Below are 25,957 nucleotides of genomic sequence, written 5' to 3' on the forward strand. Positions count from 1 at the left end.
TTTTAGATGCAACAAGAAAACTCTCACTATTTTATCAGATCTCTCACACTCTCCAAGTGAAGAAACAAAAATTTTAACATGATAATTAGGTTTTTAATGAGTGCTACGGTCCCACCGATGCCGTGCACCTCACCTAACAGTTATTAGTAACATGCACATTGATGCATGGACAACTCTTTATTCAGATACTTCTCTAAGCATGTTGCAGTGACTTGATCTCTAAGTCATATGAGCTCACCTAACAGTTATTGCCCACACTTTTTAGTTAAGTCAGACCCATAATTCACAAGCAGGTGCAAAGCCATCATTGGGTCTCTTACCTAACAGTTATTGAGCCTAACCCCATCTTTATCCGGGAGCAACTCTTTGCTAATAGAGTGATTGCGTGTTCTCGATGTAACTGAACCACTGTGATCAGTCTAGAATAATCAACACCGATAGCACATCCGCACATCTACAATGATGGAAAATCATTAGACTTAATGTTTATGGAGAGATTTGAATTTAGGTCTCATCTAATCAATCATCATATGACTGATCTAATTGGCATGGGCTAAATCAAATCGCCAAGCAACCATATTTGAGACTCAATCTTCTAAATTAATCAGGTAAATGGAGATTGGTGGGGATCCCTCCGTTGCCTTCTTTAGACACCAACAAATTAGCTAGATAAGTGAATAGAATCAATTAAATAACCACCTTTCAATCACTTGTCTTAGACACTAATTGGTTAATTGATCCGAATAAGTTAGCTTAGGTGAATCAGATTCGAGCCATAGAGTCAAATTAGATCCTTAGGTTAATAAATTTTACATATGGATGTCAATCGATTCGATCAACAATAATTATATGATCTTAAGCTCTATTGACCTAACCCTAATCAATACTTGACATGGTTTGATCAACTGCTAAATCGATTTAGACCCAATATGATCAAATCAAAAATTCTAGATGTAATCCAACTACATGATCTAATTTGATCTATCCATGACCAATCCCTCATGCATAAACACTAATTTCAGATCTTAAATCAAAATTTTTAGATCTAAATTCTTTGCATGAAAAGTAAGTTTGATCTTGAAATAATTTTCAGATCATGAACACAAACATATATCATATACATGAATAAGTTCAGGTCATAGAAATAAATTTCAGCCCTAAATATGCTTTCATATATCATATATACGAATCAAAATAGATCTCAAAATTCTTTTCAGATCTAAATAACAAAATATATATCACATATATACTGAAAAAATTAGATCTAAAATTTTATTTAAATTAAAAATTTTAATATCGTTATAGGACAACTATATAATATAACAAGTTATATCAAGACAACCTTATGTCAGAACGATATCAAAAACTTTTAGATCTGAAATTTTTCTCTACAGATTTCAAATGTAAATCCTAATCTCATACATATAACGAGGCTCTGATACCACTGTTGAAATTTCATGGTTTCATGCATGCAAAAATATTGAAACAAGTATGCAGTGAAAATTTTAAAAATTTAGATTAAATCTAATTTAATCTAAATATGCATAAGATCAAATCTTAAAATTATAAACAGGATCGACATATGTGAGATAAGATTTAGATACATAAATCAAATAGAAAAAAATAAATAGAGAAGATCTAATCTTTATACTTGAGCATGAATTGATCTACGTCGTGAACTGATGATCATGGATGTCTTTCAAAAGTTTATTGAAGCTGCACAAACGTCCGGCTTCTACGGATATCCACACGAAGTTTCGATCTGATCAAAAGCTTCTTAATCTCATCAAGGTGCTAGTTCTCTTGCAGAGATCACATCTTAACGATTGAAAATCTTCTTTTCTCTCAAGATACTTTTAGAGAAGAAAAAAAAATAAGAGGATGATGATCTCTATACTAGAGATCATAAGAAGAATCATTTTTTTTCTTTTCTTTTAAAAACCCATGCACCAAATCTCTATGCTAGAGATACAGAAATTTTTGTCTAACTCTTGGACAAAGAGGGGAAAAAAACCCATGTCCAAACATAGACAAAAGAGAGAAAGAGATGGTCCTAACAACTAACCTTTGGTTGTTGGTAAGAAAGAAAGGATATACACCAACTTACCTCATGCCAAGAAGGATCACACCATCCCTCTCTCTCCCTAGAATTTTCATGCTCACCTCCCCTCCTTTTGGGCATCAAAACCTGATCCATATCAGCCTTTGGTACCATCACTTAAGACCCATGTTTAAATAGGCAAAGGGGAGATAGAGTTTAGGTAGGAAGATAAGAGTCCAAAGATCATGGGACTCTTGCTTTATGATGCCGCCCACAACTAATTCTTTTGCACCCCATATATCTCACGGAAGAAAGGAATAATGTGGACTTCTTATACGCAACATACCTCATGCACAAGAAGACAAATAGGCGCAAACAAAAAAAGTGGGCATGGGGCTTCCTTATGCGCATGGAAAGAGAGAGTTCTAATCTCATGGGACTCCTCTTTAGATGGCTGATTTAAATCAATTGAATATTTGACCCATAGAATGATAGAAACATTGATGGGTTATATGTGAAAGGAATAAAATATTCCTTCATCTGCCTAGGTGATTCTCCAGGGTTTTCAGCCATTTGATTATCAGGTTTAACATGGATTAACCGTTCAACTTCAGGATTAGGTTTAACTAGGTCAGAAAAAAAAATCTTCTACCATGCATATACTAGTGCAAACACTTTTTTTTTAAGAAGAGGAAGAAAGAAAAGAAAGAGGAAGAAAGAGAGAAGTTCTAAAGGTGAGAACCTTAAGAAAACCCTAAACCTAGAGATGATAGATGAGAAGAATTAGTTGTGGTTAAGTATTAATTACAATCAATTTAGTAAGTAATTAAACCTAGACACCTACGAATTTTTTAGACTTAATAGTTTGATGTAGAGTGGCTTAGCCTAAATACAAGTTGGGTCTGTTCTCACTTTCTTTACTAACCAAGTAAGAGGTGGGGTCATGGAGGTCCCCCCATTGCTTGCTTTAGACACTAATTAGATTGGTCAGGTAAGCTAACAGAACTAATTAAATAACCACGAGTCTACTTAGGCTTAGCCTTTGTAACCTCTTGCCTTAGACACCAGTTTCAAAGATGAGTCCAAATTTACTTTGTATTTGACTTCATCACAATACTCAAACTGAACTCAATTGATCCTAGAGGTCAATATCTACTTAATTTTAATTAGGCTTGGGTTAATGTGGAATGCTGGTTGGTAATTTTTTTGGGCTAAGAAAGATGATGAAATCTTCATCTTATCTTGTTATGGGTATTGTCCTTAAGTTGATTTGAGATGAATATGTACAACCAATTTCAAACAAGAGATTCTATGTAACTAAATTAGATACATGAAACTAATTAACTTGAGAGGCTCACTTTGTCTCTAGCAATCATTAAAATAAATAATAATAAATCTATATGATGCATGCTCTATGCAATTAGGGTTTCTACTCTTGTCATGAAGTTTTTAGTAGGTTCAAGTGAGTTATTTTTAAATTAATTTGAAAAGAAAGTAAATAATACTAAAAAGAAAAGAAGTCTAGGGCTAGGATTGACTCACCAAGCAAAATTGAAAGCTTTCTATCTATTTTTTTATTTTTCTTCTACCAAAAAAAATAAAAAAAAAGTTAGTAAGCTATATTTATAAAAAAAATTAAAAAAATAAAATATTAAAATTGGTGCCTTCTTCGACAATGGCACCAAAAATTGATAGCTTGCAATGTTGTCGTTAAGACATCATGATTATTAAATTAATTTTAATTTTTAAAAATTAAAAATACATAGAAAGTAGTGAGTCAAATTGAATCTACAGAGAAGGCAGTACTTTGATTTGAAATATTTAATTTTATAAAAAAATAAAATTTTAAAAAATTAATTTAAATCAAAAAATAAAAATTAAAAGTATAAAAAATAAATCTGGTACTAAGATCTACTATTTAGATCCTAACTTCTACTTGTAATAAAAATAAAAGACAGAAATTTAAAGAGCATAGAAATAAATTGGTACTAAGATCTACTAACTAAATCCTAGCATCTACTTATAATAAAAATAAAAGATAAGAATTTAAAGTGCAAAAAAATAAATTTTATATTAATTAAGATTTAAGTATAAAAAATTTAAAAAAATAATAAAATAAAATAAAACTATAACAAAGACTCTAAAGTAGATTAGCACAGTCTCGTCAGGAAGATGGTTGATGATCTTTCCTTCTTCTTTCGTACTTCATGGAGCGAACTAATTTTTCTTCTTCTCTCCTTTGGAACCCTAAACCTCTCTAATCTTTTTTCTTTTTTTTTTATTTTTTTATTATTTTTCTCTGCTCTTTTCTCTTATTCTCGAACCTCCTATTTATAAATAAATTTTTCATTTTTTTTTTGGAAGCAAAAGGAGTCCTAAAATCTTTTAAAATCGTATTATACCTATATCTTAATTTTCTAGCCGTTGGATCACATGTGGACCATCCAAATCAGCCCAAAAATCAACGTTTAAATCCTTATCACGATCGAGATCAACCGCAGCCATCGGATCATGCATTTGAAGTGTTTTCAGCCATCGAATCGTGCTCAATCTCTCCTATTCACAGTCGGAAATGCTTCTGCCTGTCGGATCATGTGATAGATGGGTTTTCAGCGTTGGATGGTGCATCAGATTCCTTCTTCATTTAGTTCTCAACCGACAACGAACAACAGCCATTGGATCTCGCTTCAAATTAATTTGGACCGTCAGATCACGCACTAGGAGTGAGCCACCACCACTAGATATGATAACGTGCGTCCTTAGCCGTTCAATCATGTATCTGGCATGATATCAACCGTCCGATCGCACAAAAATGAGTTGCCCATCGTGAACCGCATCATGCACCATGTACTGTTTCTATAGACAATGCCCTTAAATCTATGGACAGAGCGACCGATCCATCGTGCACCAAAGGCCATAAAAATTGACTTTTGGGGTATTTTGACTTGATTTTTGCTCTAATTTTGTGTCTAAAAAATAAAAAAATATGATATGCGTTAAATTACTTATTTATTATTCATTATTTTGATACTTAAATTACTCAATTAACTTGATATCTATTTTTTATAAATATACTCTAATTTTATATTTTTTTAAATTATTTATTTTTGTAAGAAAATCTAATTTATTTATGAAATTAGATTTTTTTAGAAGATGTTAGCACCATAAATTATTAAAAATATCTAAAATAAATATAAAAATATACGACTTATCAGAGAGCAAGATCATAAATGTATCATTTTATTATCACTATGGTTTGTAGTTTGTAGTGATTTGGATTGCTTTGATTAGAATACTGATTTATGATTAAAAGATGGATTCGAAAATCTGAAGTATTTTCTTCTAATTGATTTTTCTCAATTTTATTTTTGTCAAACTTATTTTTTTTATTCCTCTTAAAAATTTTAAAATCTAAATTGTTCATCATATTTATTTTAATTGAACACAACTCAGTTCTTTGATCCCTGAGAATTTGATCCCAACTTATCCTATCTATATAGTTTGAGTTAGATTTTTATTTTTGACCACCCATGATAATGATCAGACCACCTAACTCAACACTGAAAGAAACATAGCCCAACAACTCAATAAATGTAGACATGGTGACATGGATTCCCAACAAGTGAATAGTTAAGTGGAGGTATTATTGGTTAGAGCCATCCTACCACATCTATTTTGATCTATCCAATAAAGAGCCATTATATCATTGAATAAGAGACAAAGAATTAAGATATTATTAATTAAAATGATTTTATTATGTGTATCTTGCACCATCCAATAACAAACCAGTATACCATCTAAAAAAAATTTATTTAAAATAATAAAAATTGTTAGCTGGCCAATCATAATCAACAGTGAAACTTTTTTCATTTAAAACTTTCAATCAAGTTTGGATAACAGTGGACTTTTTTTGAGAACAAAAATCATATGGAATGAACACTATAAAATATCATATAGAGTGGGTTTGATAGTTTGCCATATTTCTTTTAATACCAATCTTAAAGAATATATCTAAAAGTTAAAAAAAATTTTACTAATAGAGTTATTAGTCTCATGATTAAGGCATTCTCTTTCTTTCTTATTTTCATAGCATACTTTTTAGTGATACATACTATATGATCATATGATATATACTAAATATATAGTCAGATAATATATACTGTAAGTTTTTTTGATACCCAGCAATGATCCAATATACAACTATAGCTAAATTGATATATAGTTTACAGCATCTAATATTCACCAGTACACAGTACATAACTAATAAATACACACCTAGCAAAATTGTTATTCGTCGTTCCAATACACACCTCTAGATAAAACGATATACAATTTTCAGATTATAACACTTATCAGTATATACAGCACATCAGCAAATAATATACACTTGATGACTTACTAATACATACTATAAGCTTTTTTATGCACACCTAGCAATGACCCAATACACACCTACAAATAAATTGATACATAGTTTACCGACTTTAGTATCCACCAATACATAATATATGGTTAGTTGATATACATATAGCAAAATATTTATCCGATGTTCCAATACATATATTTAAGTGTAAAGATTTTTAAAAAAAAGAAAAATTTAGAAGAGGAGAAAGGGACTCGAGGAAGACTTCATGGATAGGAGAGACGGTGCGTGGGGTTTGGAAGAGAAGAGACTTGATAGGAATATCTTATAGATGGGAGAAATGGCTTGATGAGAAATATAATGGACGGAGAAATTTGATGAGAAAGAAAGAGAATATAGACGGTCACGAAAGATTTCTCTTAAACATGCATTTTCTTTTTTTTATTTATTGTTTCAATCATGAAACTAATAGACTTCGTTAGTAGGAAGAATCCAATCCCTATTTGACTTCTAAATTTCTTCTTTAAGATACGAAAAAAAGAAAACTTGGTATGAACTAAGCCCACCCTATATGATGGCCTATAATGCCTGCCCCATATGATTTTTGTTTATTTTTTTTAATAATAGATAATGTGCTAGTTTGCTATTGAATGGTGCAAAGTAGTACATATGTAGAACTGTTGTAACCAATAATTTTTCAAACCGAGATGGACCAGATCCGGCTGAGACCCATCCATTTAGATGCCAGGCCCACAGTATGATGCTGTTCCTATCTTCCTCGGCGAACGCTGCATTCAAGTGGGTCAAGGGGTGTCCTGCTCCACTTGGACGAGTATATTGGGTTTTATAGCTCTAATAGCTTCCGATTCGAAGAGAATGGTAGTAGTAGTTAAACCAATTTCCGCATAAACAAGTGACAAAATTTGATGTTAAAGTTCTCCAATCTCTAAGGACCGGCCATATTTCGAGATTCGCTATTTTAATAATAATAAGAGCTGCCGTTGGATCAACCACATCAGAGTTCTTGCCAAGCTAACAAGTTGCTGTCCTTAAATATATTGGTAGGAGTGGTTTGTTGATCAAAGATAGCTTTTACATGTTCTTTTAGACCATGTAACCACATTTTCTTGGCTAACCCAAGCATTTGTGATGGACTTGGCTGGTCTGAGCGGAAGAAGTATTTAATGGATAACTCAAGATTCCATCAGCTGAGGAAATGTTTGAGATAAGTTCATGATTTTTTTTGTTCTTTAACAGAGAGTTAAAATATGCTTCCAGCCTTAGCGATATACTTCTCATGTACAGAGGAAGTAGGAACTGTCAGATGGGTAACTTTCACAGCATAAGCAAACATCCAGCAGAATGTTGCAAGTTAGGTGTTACAAAGTCGATATTATTAGTAGAGTTGATACCACAAACTTTGGAGAAGGCAGGAACCAACAAATAAAATTCAAAACATCCAAATATCAAATAATACTCATTTTTAAGTCATGATTAAAAATAACATGCCAAATTTCTGAACCACTTTGGTTTTCCAATACATCAATACATTAATGCACTCTCTTCTGTCCTAAGAACTAAATTTTCACACTACTTTCTTCGGCCAATATTGTGTAAAAGCCATACAAGAAGAGGAAGCAACCGAAGCGCAGAAGAGCTCCGTCTACGCCCACTTGCAGCTGCCACATCTATTAAATTATGAACTTTGTCACAAATCTAAGTAGGCTTTTAGTGTCCACAAACAGAAATCTGTATAATAACTTTGGTATTCCATTTTACCATAGAAATAGGTCAAGTCCTGCCAAAAACAATTTTTTTTCATCATCTCAGTTTTTCTCACCATATCATTAACAAATAAAAGTATCTTCCTGTTCACATTAATTTAATTTGAAGGTTGTAATAATAAAAAATAGTAAAATCACCACCACCCACAATTGTTAGCATCATCAGTTTGCAATTCATGTGTTCCGTGAACAAGACATCAGAAATTGATAGAATATCTGCAGCAAGAAAAATCAATTTTCCAATAGCACGTTGGAGAATTATTTAGCAAAATTGCCACTATCATATAGGCTGCCATCTTAAAGATTTGATAGCATAAACTTTTTTACAATTTCTTCACATATCACCCCAGCTGACAGCTCTGTAATGAGCTGAAATTTAGAGGAAAAAAATCTGCAAAGTCAGCACTCTGCAGATGTTAATCACTCAATCAGAAACAGATACAAATTATAAATAGAAACAAGAAGAAGGCATAGGCTTTATTAAGTCAAAATTTTAGCTGTAACCGAAACACAATAGGAATAAAGAAAAAAGAGCTGGGGTCAATTATGGAGTGCCAGATAGTTCTTGTCACTTCCATCCTTTCTTCCCCAGAAACTGCTTCCCAGATCGCCTTTGCTGCTTCTTCCTCTCTTGACGCGAACGAGCAGCCTTTGCTCTCTTGGCAGCAATAGGCATCGCCTTCTTGTGCTCCTTTTGCCGATTACTTAGACCACCAGCCTGTCATCCAATACAAGGGTTTTTCTTTTAGAAGGGTCATCCAGTACCATGTTATCAGCATCAGAACAAAAGTCGTGCCACCAACATGAAGTTTCAGATAAGCAGATAACTTTGGTGTGATAAAGTGATAGTCAATTTGCCATACGAGTTATAGTTATGATGACTCAATCTGTTATTCTCAGGACTGCAGAATTCACATCACTGCATTAAAGAAAACTAGTGTGTTGCACCAGTACAGGATTAAGTGATGGATAACAATACTGTAATGGTGGGGATGCATAAAAGATAAATTAGGTACAAGTAAGATAAGCATTCCATTTCTGTTGGATAGATAGGTGAAAGATAAGTAGATGACATGATTGAGAGGGTCGATGATTTGCTTTGACATAGGGCGTAACCTTGAAAGTAGATAATGATCAAGAGGGATAATAAAGTCAAATCCCAAATGGATGGTCGTGTTATGGATTTGTTGTTGGGATGACGCAACCTGCCACTTGCTGAACTTTGATGGAGCTAAGAAAAAGGTTCCTCAACAGAAGCATGCCAACCACAATTATAATGTTAGACAAGCCCAATTCTTGTGTTAGAATTAAAAAAATCTGAAATAAATTGAATAGCTACAATTTTTAAGACTTTTCCAATATCACTCAGCCTTATATTCGTGCCTCAAATAATTGTCACTTCCATCTTTTGTTAGACTCTTCGCAGTCCATAGGACTCAACAGATGGTTGCTTCTTGGCAGCAAGAGCATGAACTGAAACAAATAAAGCAGGTCTCTTGACCTGCCTCTTGACCTGCCAATCAGCCCTCTAGGCATCACCACAGTTCCCTCTCCTCAAAGCAACCTTCAGCCAAGAATTTGGCTCCAGTTCTTAGGGTTGATGGAAGAGAGTTTCACATAACAACCCGTTGAATCCTTTCACAAAGCTTGTCACCTTAAAATTGCACTCTATAACCAACACCATTTTAACAGGAAAAGGCTTAAACAATGTATCATTATAATCATGAAATTAGCAAAAGCAAATTATTTTGCATTTTCTTCCGTAAAATTCAAGGCAATATGCTTGAATCAAGTTTTTGTTGCCCGTAACTGCAATAAGATAACATGCCGATAAAACAGACTGATGACATGTAAACCAATATATAAATCTGGTACCAGGTTTACCTTTTTCTGTTTTACAGCAGTTCTAGCATGATACTTTCCTCTATCCTCCCGTCCTGCTCTCACCAATGCCAGCCTTTCTTCCTTGCTCAGCTTTCGTTTTATATTTGCCTACACATCATATTAATTTGTAGGTTACATAATGATACAAAATCACTCCAAGAAAAAAATAATAATGAAGAGTCATAGTTAGGTTTTAGCCATAAACAAACAAAAATAGGATCATAATACAAATGGGACACATGAGCATATAAGGGTAAAAATTTGTTTTTAGGAAGGAACTGAAGTGTGTCAATCTTAATTGTACCGACAGAGTATGCATTTATATATATATGGGGCACTTATAAACTGGAACCCATGATCTCAAACTTGCAAATATATTTGACAACCTTTTGAGCTATGGGTCAGCACAACTCTTTGCAGCAGACACCATAATAGATAATAATGCTTTCACTGAAACAGACACCATCCCCCAGAAATGGGAGCGAGCGGGCTAGTCGCATGCATGCATGCATGCACGCTCGCGCGCGCGCACACACATACAGAGAGTCTTGTTTTGCAACCTTCCCTCCCATGGTATGATGGTCCTAGTCTTTTGCATTCTTGCTTGCTTCATTGTTTAACATGTGGATCAGAAGAAGGAATTTTAAACCCCTTGAAATGAAAACTCACCTCAAGTTTAGCTGGATCTACACGCTTTACAGTTAACTGGTCAGAAGAGGGAATCTTAAAACCATGTTGAGCCATAACCAACTTTGCTTCTCTCTTTGCCTACATTGAGCACAAACAGAAAAATTAGTCAAGTCTGAATAATAATTTATGCTTTGGAGAAGATTACATCTATGTTTTATTTTCACATAAATATTATGGCCATAGCATATTTTGAATTTTTTTTCTAGAAAAAGCTCCCAATGATAGCTTAGACAATTCACAAAAACTCCTTGAAAAACCCTCGGTAATAAGAAAACACACTAATTAGAAATGTATTAGAAAAATTCACAATTTAAACTATTTAGCTTCAATAAACTTGAACAGAAACTCTCAGCAGTCCCAGCAAATACACCATATTTTGAGCCATGAAAGAAAAAGGCCATAAATAGAATATAATAACTTTTCACGTTCGACAAACCTTCAACTCTTTAATACGTTGGAAGTCTTCATTTGAAAGAATTCCATCAGATTCATTTGCCAATTGTTGTGCCATCTTCGCTCCAGCAAGTCTCTTTAGAACCCGAAGACTTGTATCTGCAGAATTCAATTGTCCATCATCATTTATAAACTTCCTTTTCTGTGTTTTAGATGTCTCTTCCCCCACTTCATCATCATTATCACTATCATCTTCATCATGGGAGCGGTCATAATCATGATCACCATTATTTGACTTCTTCGATGCTTTGGAATTTGCAATCATCTCTTTATCATCATCATCAACTTCTTCTTCTTCTTCATCGCTGGATGTCAAGTCTCCATCGACACTATTGCGCAGATCGTCATAATCACTTCCATCATCACTAATACCATCCTCCACTTCAACTTCCTCACCATCCGCTTCTCCATCCTCCTCAGAAACTTCATTGTCCTCTTCCTCGTTGTCTTCTGCAGCAGCATTCTCTTCTTCTGAGTCAGCTTCATTGTCATGCTCGGTTCCATGAGATGGCGACTGATTCAGTTCATTGTCAGTATCAGAAGCATTACTTTCTTCATCAGAACTATCGAGTGTAGAGTCATCATCGTGTTGTAGTAGCTCCACACCAGGAACATTGCTAGCCACACTGACTTCTCCAAATGCTTTTGGCCTAGCTTTTGGATCAATGGGGCGGCCACGATCTTTTTTGACCAACAGGGAAGGACATATCTTCATACAAATTAAGCATTAATGATTAGAAAAGGACCTATCCAATAAGCAGAAATGGTACAAGAAAATCTATAACAAGGTATGCAATCCAACCTCTCTAAATAAAGTCATCAAGGAACGAGCTGCTGTTGAAACTGCTTTCTCGTGAGACTTTTTGTATAAGACAAGGTCTTGGAGCAGATCTTCATTCATTAACTGGAGTCAAGGAAATATATAGTTGTTTTAGTTTAAGGAAATAAGTAAAATAGATGGTAACACCAGTCATAACTATGTAAATGTTCCATCTCATATATGCACAAACACCTTTTTGCTTCTTAAACGATATACATATCAATTGTCAGTAATATTGCATGTCAGACATAGTCACACAAGTCAACAAAGATATATTGCATCCTTCTAAACTATGGGACCAAATAATTATATGTCAAAACATATCAAACAAGGAAGTTGCTTGGGTAGATTAAAGTAATATGCAAACAGGGGACACAAAGATAGCACCGATTATCCAAATTTAACATGAGTTGATATGCTTTAAAATGCCACAGAATTCTGCTTCACAAAACCAACTACCACACATGCATCTCCAATTAAATGCACCCACATCCATTCCACACACCACAAGTTTAGATGTATCAACACGCCACCCATAAGCACAACCACCTCCTTTGTGCAGCAGCACATCAGGGGGCATGGAATCCATAATTAACTGCATAGCAACCAAGATGGCATTTGGATTAACAAATTAGTTTCTTTTTTTCTAAATTCATTTTTCCTTTTCCAAAACTTTTAAAAGGCCTGCTTTAGGAAGGGATTAGAATGTCAACAAGAAGTTATATGATTATAGTAACCAAGGTTCGCCGAACCAGTACCAAGGCTCATACCAATTAGTGACCGGCATGGTATGATATAGGTCCATACCGTGCCATTTCAGGACATATGAATTAATTTTTTCCCAAAAATGAAGTTGGCAAACCATTTGCTGATTTGTTTTTGCCAATCTTGAACTAAAGTCGTCAAATGGTTTGCCACTTCAGTTTGAAATATTCAGAAAAAAATATGGAGTATCCCTTATTTTGAAATGAAATAGGTAAACTCTCTACCAACAAGATGAGGGTTTTTGAGCACATCCCCCCCCCCCCTCCCTATACCTCTGTTTTGAACCAATGGACTGAATCATGCCAATAACCGACCGGGCTGGTTTGGTTACTTCAGTATGCCCTGAAGTAGCCAGATCAAAATAATTCAGCAGCTCTTGATACTAAAAATTTCATATTAATGCACATTCAAGGAAAATTCTGAGTTATATATTGTGTTATATGTTCCATTTAGAAAGGACAGAAAGACATGGACATCTATGTTGTATCTTGTTTGGATTTTAAGAATTAATAGTGTGCAGCTGACCTTGATAATAAAATTCAACTAACACTAACAGCTATTTAATTTTGTTATTCTACTGCAAATATTTCTGACAGTCACGTCTGATTCTAATCCATATTTCTGCTTGAGAATCACATTTAACTTGTATAGGTCAACATATAATAAACACAAGGAATAAAATGAAAACATTCATAAGGCACAAACTAAGATTTAACATACAAACATTGCTCAACTACAATGTAGACTTGGTAGCAAATGACACCATGATTTTAGTGAAAGCATCAAAAACAAAATTTTGAATTTTGAGATATAAGTGGATGTAAAATTAAATCAACCATAAAAATTGGCTGTTGCTGACTAGTCAGTGCTTAGGCCACCTACTTATACCCGAATAACCTAGCAAAGTCTCCTCAGTCAATAAAGGTTTCAGACCTGCAATGACAGTTAAGTATTCAGAGATCCAATGGGATTCCCAATTTCATCCCAATTATATATTAATGTGTCCATTTGTTATGAATTATGACTCAATTCTTAAAGAAGCAACAAAGTCAGATTGTACAAAGTTCACAGAAAATCATGTCAATACATGATACCTCTCATATTTGGACTAGGCATAAATTGACAAAGGAAAATGTTAAAGGTGAAACTAGAGGGTCTAACACAGGCCTTTATGGCCATGAGAAATCGTACAACACAAACAAAGCAGAATACAGGACAACAATGACACTTGAGAAACTAGGAGAAAACAGTTTATTAGTGGAAATTATTACCAAGGGCATGCGCAAACAAATCTCTCTTACAACATTCAATCCGACAGCAATAGCCTGTTAAAAGAAGGATGTACCAAACGTCAGCTTAGAACCCAAATTATATAATACCGGTACATGATTATACGCCTGTGCCACACCAAACATATACTACACAATACCTCTGTGCGAGAACGATCATGCACAAATTGATTTACTATCTGTTTGAATAGTGGTTCAACTGCATCTGGAGGCACCTAATCATAAAATCAGATAGGATTTATGAAGCCTGTTAAACTGAGTACAAGAATAAAAATGAACAGCAGTCTCATGATCCAAACCAACTGAGAAAAAGCAGCATAATTACAAACTAAATAAGGTAAAACTCTACCATATCATGGCAGGCCTGGACTGCTGCTGCAAGCAATTCCGTGACATCACGCTGATGAGGCTGCCAAAAAAACATTTTAAAAAAAGAATTGAAAAGTCACTAATTGAGGTTTATCTTTGCATCCATATTCATGAATATCTGTGTATACCTGAACATATTTTTGAAGAAATGGATAAAAATTTAGCAGGATAAGATGGTGCAACCCAACAGTTCTTGCGATTACTTTCAGCATCATCATCCTAACCTGGAATTTATAAACATTGTCATAATCGAATACAGGATGGGTAAGCATATTAAGCAATAAGCAACATCTGCTGGTAAACACATTATACGGAGAAAATTTTATGATTATATGCATCACCATGACAAAACAGTAATCACTTGATGACATTATCATTTTCCCTATATAGAATTTATGAAGACAGTAAATTGAAGCACTTGATTAAACCTTTGGAAATCTAATCAATAACAGTAAACAACCTAGTAAAGTTAGAAGCTTTCATATATCTTTTAAGGTTTTACGTGCCATAGCACATATATTACAGGTGATCCCAAGTTTAGCATTTGAGATAATGATTGCTAAACAAAGATCTCAAAATATTGAGAGAAAATAGATGAATTCCAAAAAAAAAACAAAAAAATCTTAGAACACATAAAGTAATATGTCTACATGCAGATAACATTTTAAAATGTCTACATGCAGGTAACATCAGTTCAGACAATGAGTACTGGTCATGAATAATTCATAGATTTGCAAGTTACTGATCATTCATAAATAATAGTGTTATTACAATCTGTTTAGGAAATCATGTGGTCTCTAAAATTATTGTGACAATTCATCAATTTCTCAAGAAATTGAAGAATCGTCATTGCTATGGAAAACATCTTTTGACTCATCAGGAGCAAAAGGTGTTCTTGCACCAAAAAAATTAATTATATGATATATATTTGGCAATACTCATTAAGGATTTGATGATGACAATTGTAAGAGGCATGCCTCACATACATGTGTGTGAATTCCAAAATTATTGGCAAATCAAATCGATGAAAATTTTTGTGAGTTTGGAAACCTTGCACTCAATAAGTTTAGCCTATCAAGTGAGCAATATGCATATGATAGATATTTGAATAAGCTATAGTTTCATTTGTTATATTTCCTCTTTGTTATTCAGGCAAGTGATCAATATTCTTTTGTTGTTGTTTTTTTTTTTAATCACAGAAAAAAGGAATACCAATTTATGGTCCCAACCTCAAGTTAGGTATGCTAACAGAGTTATCTAAAGGATGTCTCTAGGGACTTTAGACTAATGCAGTGAGAGTTTCTGGAGTTACAGGGATCAGCTTGTGTGGCATGACAGTACAGATATGCTGCTCAGATATGTTAAAGCAGGAAAAAAAAGAAGGTACCTGGAGGTAGTCAAGTCCACTATTTCGTATACCAAACAAAAAGTATGATAGGGTAAGTTCCATATTGTTTTCTGATAATGGATTAGATCACACCAATATCAATCTTTTTATTCCAAGGTGAAGCTTCGATGACTTACCCAACAACAAGGAACTATTGGTTTTGGTATATTCTTGAATCAAAATAATGAATACCAATCTTTGATAATTTTGTCAAGCCCTCTTTTGGACTTTTTATGAGGATTATCCTCCTGGCATGCCTCCTGTAGACCCTCACAAGTATCTTCCACTCAATCAGCAAACCATCTAGAATTTTTGGCATTATTTTGAAACCCCCCCCCCAAAAAAAAAAGGGCTGCTTGTTAGTCCATCTGTACTAATGACTGCACTAGAAACATCTAGCCAACCATATATTCACGATTCAGCAATGGTATGCCTTGACTTTTTATTTTTTTATGTTTAACAATACAATTTAATACAACACGTTAATAAAGAGCACTAGCTGAATAACACTAAATAAATAAATTGTACAACTATCTCATGATTTCTGATGGATCATAATGAAGAAAACTGAGTAGCAACCAACGGAAAGCAACTATTACAGCAAAGGCAGCAACAGTGGAAGCACATGCACAATAACAAGGACATCATATATGAAATCAGTGCCAGAGACTTTAGAATATATAAGTCCATGAAATTTAACCCCAAGTACAACTAGCAAAGAATAAAGTGAAGTGAAAATTAACCCCAAGTACAATTAGCAAAGAATAAAATGAAGCAAAACTACCTCGAATCGCTCATTGCACTTCTGGAGACGAGAGAACAACTTTTCAGCAAAACCCTACAGACAAGAAATGGGGAAAAAAATCACTTATCATGGAATCAACCAGAATCAAATCTGTGAAAAGCAGTATAAGTGATATCCAACCTGTGCATCTTTTAGATAGGTAAGAGGAGAATAGTAACTGGTTTTGTTATTTTCTGATGCTATACGTTGTTGCCTTTTCATGCTGCGAACAACACGTTGCAATTTAGCTTTCTTCTTTTTCTTGCTAGCAGTAGTACCTTTATGATGTGCCTAAAAGGAAGAAAGAAAAGAATGATGGCGACCAGAGATCATTTGTGAAATCATTTGCTGCTTGCAGTTAGTAGTATTGTTGTCCCCTAGAACACAAACTGCTGTGACCATTTTGTAAAAAAATTATAATGTGTATCTTTCCTGTCATGGAAATCAAATCCCAGGAAAACATGCAAAACCAACATGATTATAAGTAGCTGTTGAACGGTGCTCTACTGTATACAGTTACATGTTTATCTGCATCACTAGGTCAGCGCACCAACTAAAATTCCTTTCATGCTTAGCCGTGACATAATAATTGTACAACACTGACTTTTGTCAGCTTCATAATTCATAAGGTCATCATGCATGCCAACAAGATATAAAAATTAAAACTACCTATGATGACTTATGAAAGAGGGCAACTTTTACAAAGATGAATGCAACAAAGGGCATAATTGTAAAGAACAAATAAGGGCAGCTTGTGAGGAGATGAATGCAACAAAGGACATAATTGTAAAGGACAACATACAAGACCTTGTAAACAGCCTCCTTGCTTATAACAATTTGTGGCTGTTGACTGGTTTCATCCTCACTGCTGGAGGCTTCACTATCATCCTCTTCTTCAACCCGTTCATAACCAAGAAGGAATGCAAGAGCAGCTATCATAATCCTGAAGTTACAAAAACTATAAGAAATTGTTGATCAACAATAAATTTACAAAAGTGAAACTATATACCTTGAACATGTGTGAAAACATGCATTGCAAATGGCATTGGCTGTCCGATCATCAAACCACACTCTTCGTCTATGAAGATCACAAAGGATAACAAGAGATCTTTTGGCCCTTAATTCTTCCTCTCCCTAAATGGAACACAAACTTGCAGTTGTTAGTCAAGAAGCAGCATCATGAGATTCATAAGTGTTGATATGAAATAGCATTTATCAATACCAGATATTACAAGGATTAGCAAAATTCGAGAAAATGAAAGCAATCATATATCAGAAACATCACATATTGGACAATAATGGACAAGATATGAACAAGAAATATTTCAGACCTGTAGTATTAGAAAAAGTATATTTTGCAATTTGCGATTCTTGGCTTCATTTTTGTGCTTCTGGTTCATTCGCCGAATGTTGTGAACGACATGCGAAAAGGCTAGTTTTCTTAATGTCCGGTCCCCAAGAATTTGAAGATCCATGAACAATTCAAGAGTTTCCTCAAGATCAATTATCTGGATATAAGAACAGAAGACTGCATGTGAGTACTATTAAATTCAATAAGAATACTAAACCTCAACTGATTTGAAACAAATCAATGGACTTGAAAGTGTGGAAGCCTAAACAAAGTTATGTTGGAAAGTCTTAGCCCTCACAAATAACTTTGAACATCAGAATAATGAGAAATCAGAAAAGTTCCCCAATATTTCTACCTATGAAGGCTTTCTATGGTGGCAATTTCTCCATCTAGAAATTCTCATTAGATTATCTTAGCATCAAGAAAGTCATATAATCATGGGCTTATCCATTATTATATTAAACACAGCCAATGGCATTGCAAGCTCAAATGGAAAAGGTAGATGATAAACAATAGGTTAACGGCCATCTTGAAAAGCATTTTAAACTCATGTATAGCAAATGAAGAGATGATACCCCAAATAGTTGAGATACGCCTATTATCTACTATAATATATGAAGCACAAACATTTGAGGCCTAGTTAAGTGTAGGGTTTAATATTTCATCTAAAACAACATAACCAAAATCAAAATGTTTCAGTTCAACTACAACTGATCCAAAATTGTGGTCCATTCAAAGTTTCAGGCAAAATTAACATATGGAGTCAAAATCATTCTTCACAAGGGGCTAAAGTGGATGTAAAAACCCTTTATATTGATCTTCTGTCTTAGTTTTGGCTTTTAATGGAGCATACCATTTTTCCCTTTTTGCAGACAAAAGGGAGTTGAAGCTCCCTATTATTAAGATTTTTCGAAACACACACCCCCTAGCATTAGCCATTACATAGTTCCATAACTCAACAGAAGAATAAGTTGTCCACATTGTCTATTAAAAACAATCCCTTTTTTTTTATTTTTTACAAACTTCACATTAAAACAGAAAGGAAGAAAGGGAAAAATTAGCTTCCCGTACCTTTCTATTGACGAGAAGGATCAGGGCCTGGGCGAGATGGCATCGGAGCGAGGAGGGGAGGGAGCGGGCATCGGAGTGGAGCAACTCGGCGATCTGGCGGGGGAAATCGGCGAGCTTGTCCAGGTAGAAGGGGGTGACGTGAGCGAGGAACATGGCGAGGTCGCCGAGGTCCTTGGCGACGGCGGGGTCGGAGGAGGGACTGAGCGCGGACTGATGGCGGAAGAGGTGAAGGGATGACTCGAAGTGGCGGTAAAGGAGGAGGAGCTCCGCCTCGTAACCCTCCGGATCGCACTTCATCTTTGACTGCAGAGTCGGGAGGCTCAGCCTCTCCGCCGCCCTTCCGGCGGCCGAGAGGGACTCCGGGGAGAGCACGTGAGCGCTAGTCGCCGGCATCTCGGAAACCCTATTAATCTCCGAAAAAAGAGAATGAAAAGAAAAAGAAAAGAAGCGAAAAGAAAAAAAAATGATCAATCTATGTGGGAAAAGGTCTCACCTTTCACGGCTTTCCTTTGCCTTCGTTGATCTTTCTTATGTTTTCCCCCCTCGTTTCCTCTGTTTTTACGTCCTCAGGAGTCTCAGTCGGGTGGGCGGCTTGCGGCCGAACACGGAAGGTTTGACTATGGCTAGGGTTTTGTGTTGGTCATTTATAGTTAATGGTTCTAACGGTATAAATAAAATATCAATCAGACACGGGTGTCTTTGCACGGTGGCTTATTGGCAAAGCAAATGGTCGAACCATCTAAAGATTTGGAGGTTCAAATCCCCATTTTCTTCTATTATGTATGTGTATTTTATAAAAATTTATAATATATATGTATAATATAATTATGAGCAATAAGCATCCAAGGGGTAAATTTAAATCTATCTTAAGTCAATATATTTTAATTTTAAACTCTAAAGATCCATACGATATGTTAACTTTTTTTTATATGAATTATTTTATAATTATATGATAATATGATATTTTGATAATGATAAATTTTTATTAATATAATATTTTGATAATAATAAATTTATTATTTAGTATAAGAAGAGATAGAGTGTGATGGTCCAATCCGAGTGAGAATTCCAGCCCACCAAAGTCCAAAAAAAAAAAAAAAGAAAGAAAGAAAACAGGGGAGAAGACTCCGAAGAGTCTTCTTCCTCCTCTCACCGGCTCCCAATCGGAGTCGGAAAGAGCCCCCCTCCGGCTCTATTTAAGGAGGAGAACCCTCCTCTCTCCCTCTCATCAAGAAATCTCGGGGCAAAACGGTAGAGACCGCCGGAAAATCCACCGCGGAAGACCGACCTGTGCCCGCCCAATTTCTCACCGGAAAAGTCTCGCCGGCGTCGGAGGTAAGCCTCCTCCCCTTCTTCTCTTCTCCCTTGTCCTTCCCGTGCTGGTGTGCACGCTCGCCAGCGACCGGAGTCGCCGGATTTTGTTGCGGAAGAAATCTTTCTTTTTTGTCGTTTTTCCGACGCCGGTGGTCACCGCCGACCACCGGTTTGGTCTCCCTCTTGCCGCCGGATTGCTCCCCTCCTGCCGATGGCTGCCCCACGTCGGCTACGCCGCCGGTCGGAACACCAATGAGGGGACTTGCCGGTCCCCTGTTTCAGCCCAAAGGAACCCACGGGAAAATAAGAAGAAGAGAAGAAGAAGAAGAAGGAAAAGAAAAGAAAAAGAAAAGAAAAAGAAGGAAAAGAAAAGAAAAAGAAAAGAAAAAGAAAAAAAAGAAAAAAGAAAAAGAGAAGAAGAAAAAATAAAATAATAATAATATAATAATAATAAATAGGATTTTCTCTCCTCTCTCTTTCGTAAAGAAAAAAAAAGAGAGAAAGAAAAGAAGAAAGAAAAAAAATAAAATAAAATAAATTAATAAATAATGATATAAATAATAAAATATGAGAAAGAGAGTTTCTCTCTCTTTCTTCTCTCTCTTCAGTCTAAACTAGTATTTTTTCTCTCTAGAATTGAACTTTCTCTCTCTACTTTTTCTCTCTAGAATCCTCCCTCTAGATTATTTCTCTCTCCTAAGATTTTTAAAATTTTGAGAAGAATGATGATGAATTTAAATGATCCTCGTGATGGATTTTTGATCTGTGATCGTCGAACGGTACACCGACATCCACTTTGATCAGATCAAGTATTTTAAAATTTTATTTTTCATAATTTTATTGAATTATCCACATGATAATCTGAGCATGATTTGATCTAATCGATCAGGATTTGTTGAATCATATTATCTGAAGAATCCAAAATGAATTTTCTCTCTCTAGAATTTTCTCTCTCTAAAATATTCTCTCTCTTGATTGATTCTCTCTCTAAAAAGGTTAGTGAATGAAAAAATTTCTTTTAATAGTCCTGATCTGATTCTAATGAAGAACCCTGATCCATGGTTGTCAGACAGCGTACTGACATCCACCTTAATCAGACCATGAATCTTTAGATTTGACCATCAATGATTTCGATCTAGCCATGACTTGATTTGATCATGTTGATTTCACCACTCGAGATATTGGACCAATCGTAATGTTGGATTGTGTCACCTGATCAATTCGAATTGTACCTCATGAATTCTTTCTCCTCTAATTTTCTCTCTCTACTTGATTTTATGAAATCAATGAAGAAACTTCGATCCTATCACTTCGAATCTGATTTGATCTGATAGTCAAACTTTGAATCGTTTAGGTCCTCATTAGATTTTGATTAGATGAAATTAGATGATCGGACCCAATCTAAACCGTTGAAATATGGTATTCGTATTCTTTCTAATTATTGAAATTGATTCTGTATAGGATTGTGGATGTTTGATCATGGGATATCGCAATATGATCTACGAACAGAATTTTTGGAAGAAAATTTTTAGAATTATGTGGATTTATTGGAATGCGTTCGAGGTAAGTAATGTTTCACTTTTTTCTAGATTTATCGACAAATTATAATGTATTTTTCTGATATGATTTGTGAAACGATGCATGAATTGGATGAATGGTATTTTTGTTATGAAAATATCTTATTTGAAATGTTATGATGAAGCATGATTGAACATATTGATTTCATGATGCATTATATTGATTTATTTCGATACTACATGATTATATGTTTTATTATCGAAATTAGAATATGAAACATGATTTATGAAGAATTATGATATAAGAAACATTATGAATTGACAACCTGACTATGTAAAGGATCCCACCAATGGGGGCATATACATTGGTAATTGATTATTCTGAGGGTTTATGTCGCCAGCGAGACCAGCGACATGTCGCCAGAGAGACCAGCGACAAACCTCCAGCGAAATCAGCGGTTCCAAAGGACTTTACTGCCAGATGATTCGCAGCTCACCGCAAGCAGATACGCGGTATTATGACCCTGCCACAGAAAAAATGTGGTCATAGCTCATGGTTGACGAAAAGAATTGAAGAACAAAAGAAATTGAAATCTGGAAAGAAACTTGAATTTTCGAAAAAGAAATAAATTTGGTATGAATTATATTGCAAATTGAAAATTGATTTCGAATTAATGAACTCTATATGCTTATTTTCTATAAATAATTATTTACTTAAATGCCTGATGAAATCTGTTGAAAGTGATCATTGCTTACTGGGCTGTCTAGCTCATTACCTCCTATTTTATTGTTTTTACAGATGTTGAGGAATTAAGATGATACAAGATATGAATGGAAGAATGATCAGAAGCAGAATCTCTATACTTTTATTTTCGGTCGAAAGTCTTATTTGAATTTGATGTAAAGCCTATGAATCATTGTTGAATTTATTGAGACATTAAAGAAAAAAATTAGGTCGTTATGTTTTAGATTTAAATTATTGACTAATTATTCTGCTGTTGTTTTAGGATAGTATGATAAGATGCCTTGCATGCTTATGGGAAGAGTTTTCTATGAGTATGTAGCGGTTGCCATGATCCTCGATTCACAATCTCGGATCGGAGGCGTGACATAGAGAGAGCAGGAAAAGTAGAAGAAGAAAAAAAGAAAAAATCTTAATTTATCATCCAAACGTAGATAAGATTAATTATATTAGATTTTTCTCTCAATAGCATTTTATGTATAATCTTATAGGATCAAAATTTATATTTCATCATGATTTTTATTTTAACATTATAAAATATAGACACCCAAACAAGTAAAGATGTGCACAATTTGGCTCGAGTCGGATTAGGATCAATTTTCAAACCAAACTTATTTAAATTGATTTTTTAAAATCAAAACCAAATCGATCACGTAGAATAATTGCTTAAAATCGAACCAAAAGAATCAGTTCGGTTTATCAAATTGTGGACTATTGGATCTTTGTCAAACAGATAACTTATGGATCGCCGGAACGAAGTTTGAATTTGTGCTTGAAATCTTCAAGCATTTGGTCCTCTACTCTCCTACAAAAAGTGTTGGTACAATCTTTCTACCCAGCATCTTTTGGATCATAAAACTTTTTATTTTTCTTATTAGATTTATAAAGCCCCAAGATAGTACCTTTGTCGGTTGGGAAGACCAGGATGCATCATGTGCCCTTTACAAGGAAAGTCTAACTTTAGTTGGTGCTGAAGTATTGTCACCCTGTGTGATCCTCGTAAGGATGGCTATGATTGGTTCATCACAAATTTTTGTCAAGTGTGAATCCCACCAATATATGAACTATATTGTGGCTGGCTTGGGATTGAATAGAAGAAATTGGAACGAGCATAAAATTAATCTTGATGTAATCAGCCAACTCGATCCAACTAAGTTTGGTGATGGAAACTCAGCCAAATAAGTCACGGTAAGGTATGGCTTGTGTAAGATTGAATTGACAAGCAACAAAACTTGGGGAATAGTATTCAATTGAACATCGATTATTCTTGGATAATTCTATAACTGAGCCCAGATGTAAGTCATGAGGAAGCAAGAAAGATCTCCATAGCATGCCGATAGTTTTGATTTCCACTTCAAACATATTAGAAGAAGGAAGAGTAAGCCAAGAAGGATGAGGTGTATGCAGAAATGGGAAGAAAAATGAATTGTTTCTTTGTAATGGCCCTTCGTAAAACTTATAAAAGTACTCAAAAAATGAAAAAAATAGGCCACCAAGTTGTGCGAGTTCAAGGCCAACAAGTGCAAAGGAGAAAGAAGAAAGATGTGAAGATTGAATTAGAGAAAATAAGCATCCAATCAAAGTTATAAAATCTAGAGAGGCCCATCATAGCTAGTGGACCCCAAAAATAGAGAACCCAAAAGGAGGGCGGAGAGACAGATCGGCCGATCTTTAGCAAGCCTAAGATGAGCTTTAACAATTTTTAATTACTAGCAGCAAAACAAGAATTTACAGATGCAGGTAAGATAGAAAGTGACTAATTCTTGATGGGTAATAGGGCCTTTGCAATTACCATATATGTCTCCTAAATAGTGGCTGAAGTTGTCAATAGAGATGAAGATTTCAGAAACGACTGGAAAATTTTCACATAACAGTCCGAGATCTAAAAGAAACCCTAAGTCAAGTAAGTTGGGGCTAACATACCGTGATTAAAGTAAAAAGTGTTGGTCAAAGAGGACCCAAAACACAAGATAATTAACAACAAATGATGATTTTCAGTCATCAAAAAAGTTAAAAATTTTATAATATTATGAAATCCATTCTTTTCTCAACTGGAACCTTTTAAAGTTAAAATACATTAGGCCCAACGATCCTATGAAGATGAGATAGTGGGCAAAGATCTAGGAGGGTTAGTACCCTCTCAAATGCCAATTCTAAAGTTTGATCGCTAGTACAAAATACTTTCTTCAGAATGGACTAAAAAATTGAGGAAAAAGATGGTAGAATATCAAGTTCAAAGATGGGACCCAGGATAACTAAATTAGAGGATTTAAGGATGAATAATTGGAGATTGGCGAAAGCGAGGACCTCAGAAGTTTCTAACTCCCTTTGCGTCTCTTGAACTATTCGACTAAAAATGGAGCGGAAGATTTCATGGTGATGAGTCAAAGAACAAGGGTTTTGCGACAAGTCTTGGAATAATGAAGGTTTTGGAAAGAGGCCGAAGTAGGTAACCAAGTTAAAAGGATGAAGGTGATATTCATTTAAATACGGTGCATCATGCATGGTTCATGTCAAATGGAATACCCAAGGAAGGTGTGACACGTGCTGTAAGATTTTAGGATCCACAGAGATATAAAGGAGAATTTAATGTCTATCGCATATTACAAAGATGAGACAAGTCTTATGAAATATATTTCCAAGGCTATGTCGCTGAGGTAAGTATAATATTCTGTTAAATCTTGTCATCCTCCCAACCGTCAAATAACAAGATGTGGAAAGCATTATTTATACCATTTATTTATATACATAGATGTTGAAAATTATATTCTAAAGTCAATCATCAACCTATTGACAGTTGAGCTTATTGATGTAAATATATATGAATTTTTATTAATAAAAATTATTTGGCATCTTTTCATCACAAGTTATATATCTTCTTTTATGAACTCCTGCATTGTGATAAAGTCTTTAAGATTATTTAGAATCGATAAAGGAGGATTTATCATTTAGTCCTTAAATATATTCGCAAACAAACGAAATACTATTATTAGGACGATAGCTATATCAAGTGTAGGTCGTTATATGCCATATACGTTGATTATCCTCTTAATTAAGGAGCGTGGAGACACTGATATAGCATATAGGTGAGATATACGAGTATATCTCACTAAATATAACTAACTCCGGAGTGCTCTGCTGTCAAAAGTTACACCAAAAGGATATAGGTATAAGTGTCCCTCCAACCTAAGATCACCACAGTGACTTACAAGTAACTCATTGTACTTTAGTGCTGGCCTACTTGAATTTTTAATTCAGTGATAGAAAATTTTTGGATACAGTTAAGTACTTATAGTAATCGGTGTATGAGTCAAGATGAGATTGACCCCTCCG

General features: G+C 34.7%; 1 protein-coding gene across 2 annotated transcripts; it reads right to left on the bottom strand.

Moving 5' to 3' along the window:
- Positions 1 to 8,640: 8,640 nt before the first annotated feature.
- On the bottom strand, positions 8,641 to 19,679 carry LOC105051227 (uncharacterized). Of its 2 annotated transcripts, XM_010931551.4 has the most exons (16): positions 19,545 to 19,679; positions 19,052 to 19,454; positions 17,961 to 18,137; positions 17,639 to 17,763; positions 17,437 to 17,572; positions 16,771 to 16,920; positions 16,630 to 16,683; positions 14,587 to 14,682; positions 14,439 to 14,498; positions 14,230 to 14,304; positions 14,072 to 14,125; positions 12,018 to 12,119; positions 11,199 to 11,924; positions 10,742 to 10,840; positions 10,073 to 10,180; positions 8,641 to 8,906 (listed from the first exon to the last, which is right to left on the bottom strand). In XM_010931551.4, the coding sequence occupies exons 2-16, from the start codon at positions 19,442 to 19,444 to the stop codon at positions 8,757 to 8,759; spliced, it is 2,505 nt and encodes an 834-aa protein (XP_010929853.1). In that variant the 5' UTR covers positions 19,445 to 19,454; positions 19,545 to 19,679; the 3' UTR covers positions 8,641 to 8,756. The 2 variants fall into 2 exon arrangements, with proteins under 2 accessions (XP_010929853.1, XP_073099414.1); XM_073243313.1 differs by lacking the exon at positions 16,771 to 16,920.
- Positions 19,680 to 25,957: the final 6,278 nt, after the last annotated feature.

Source organism: Elaeis guineensis, chromosome 9 (genome assembly GCF_000442705.2).
Source record: "Elaeis guineensis isolate ETL-2024a chromosome 9, EG11, whole genome shotgun sequence".
Classification (NCBI taxonomy): domain Eukaryota; kingdom Viridiplantae; phylum Streptophyta; class Magnoliopsida; order Arecales; family Arecaceae; genus Elaeis; species Elaeis guineensis.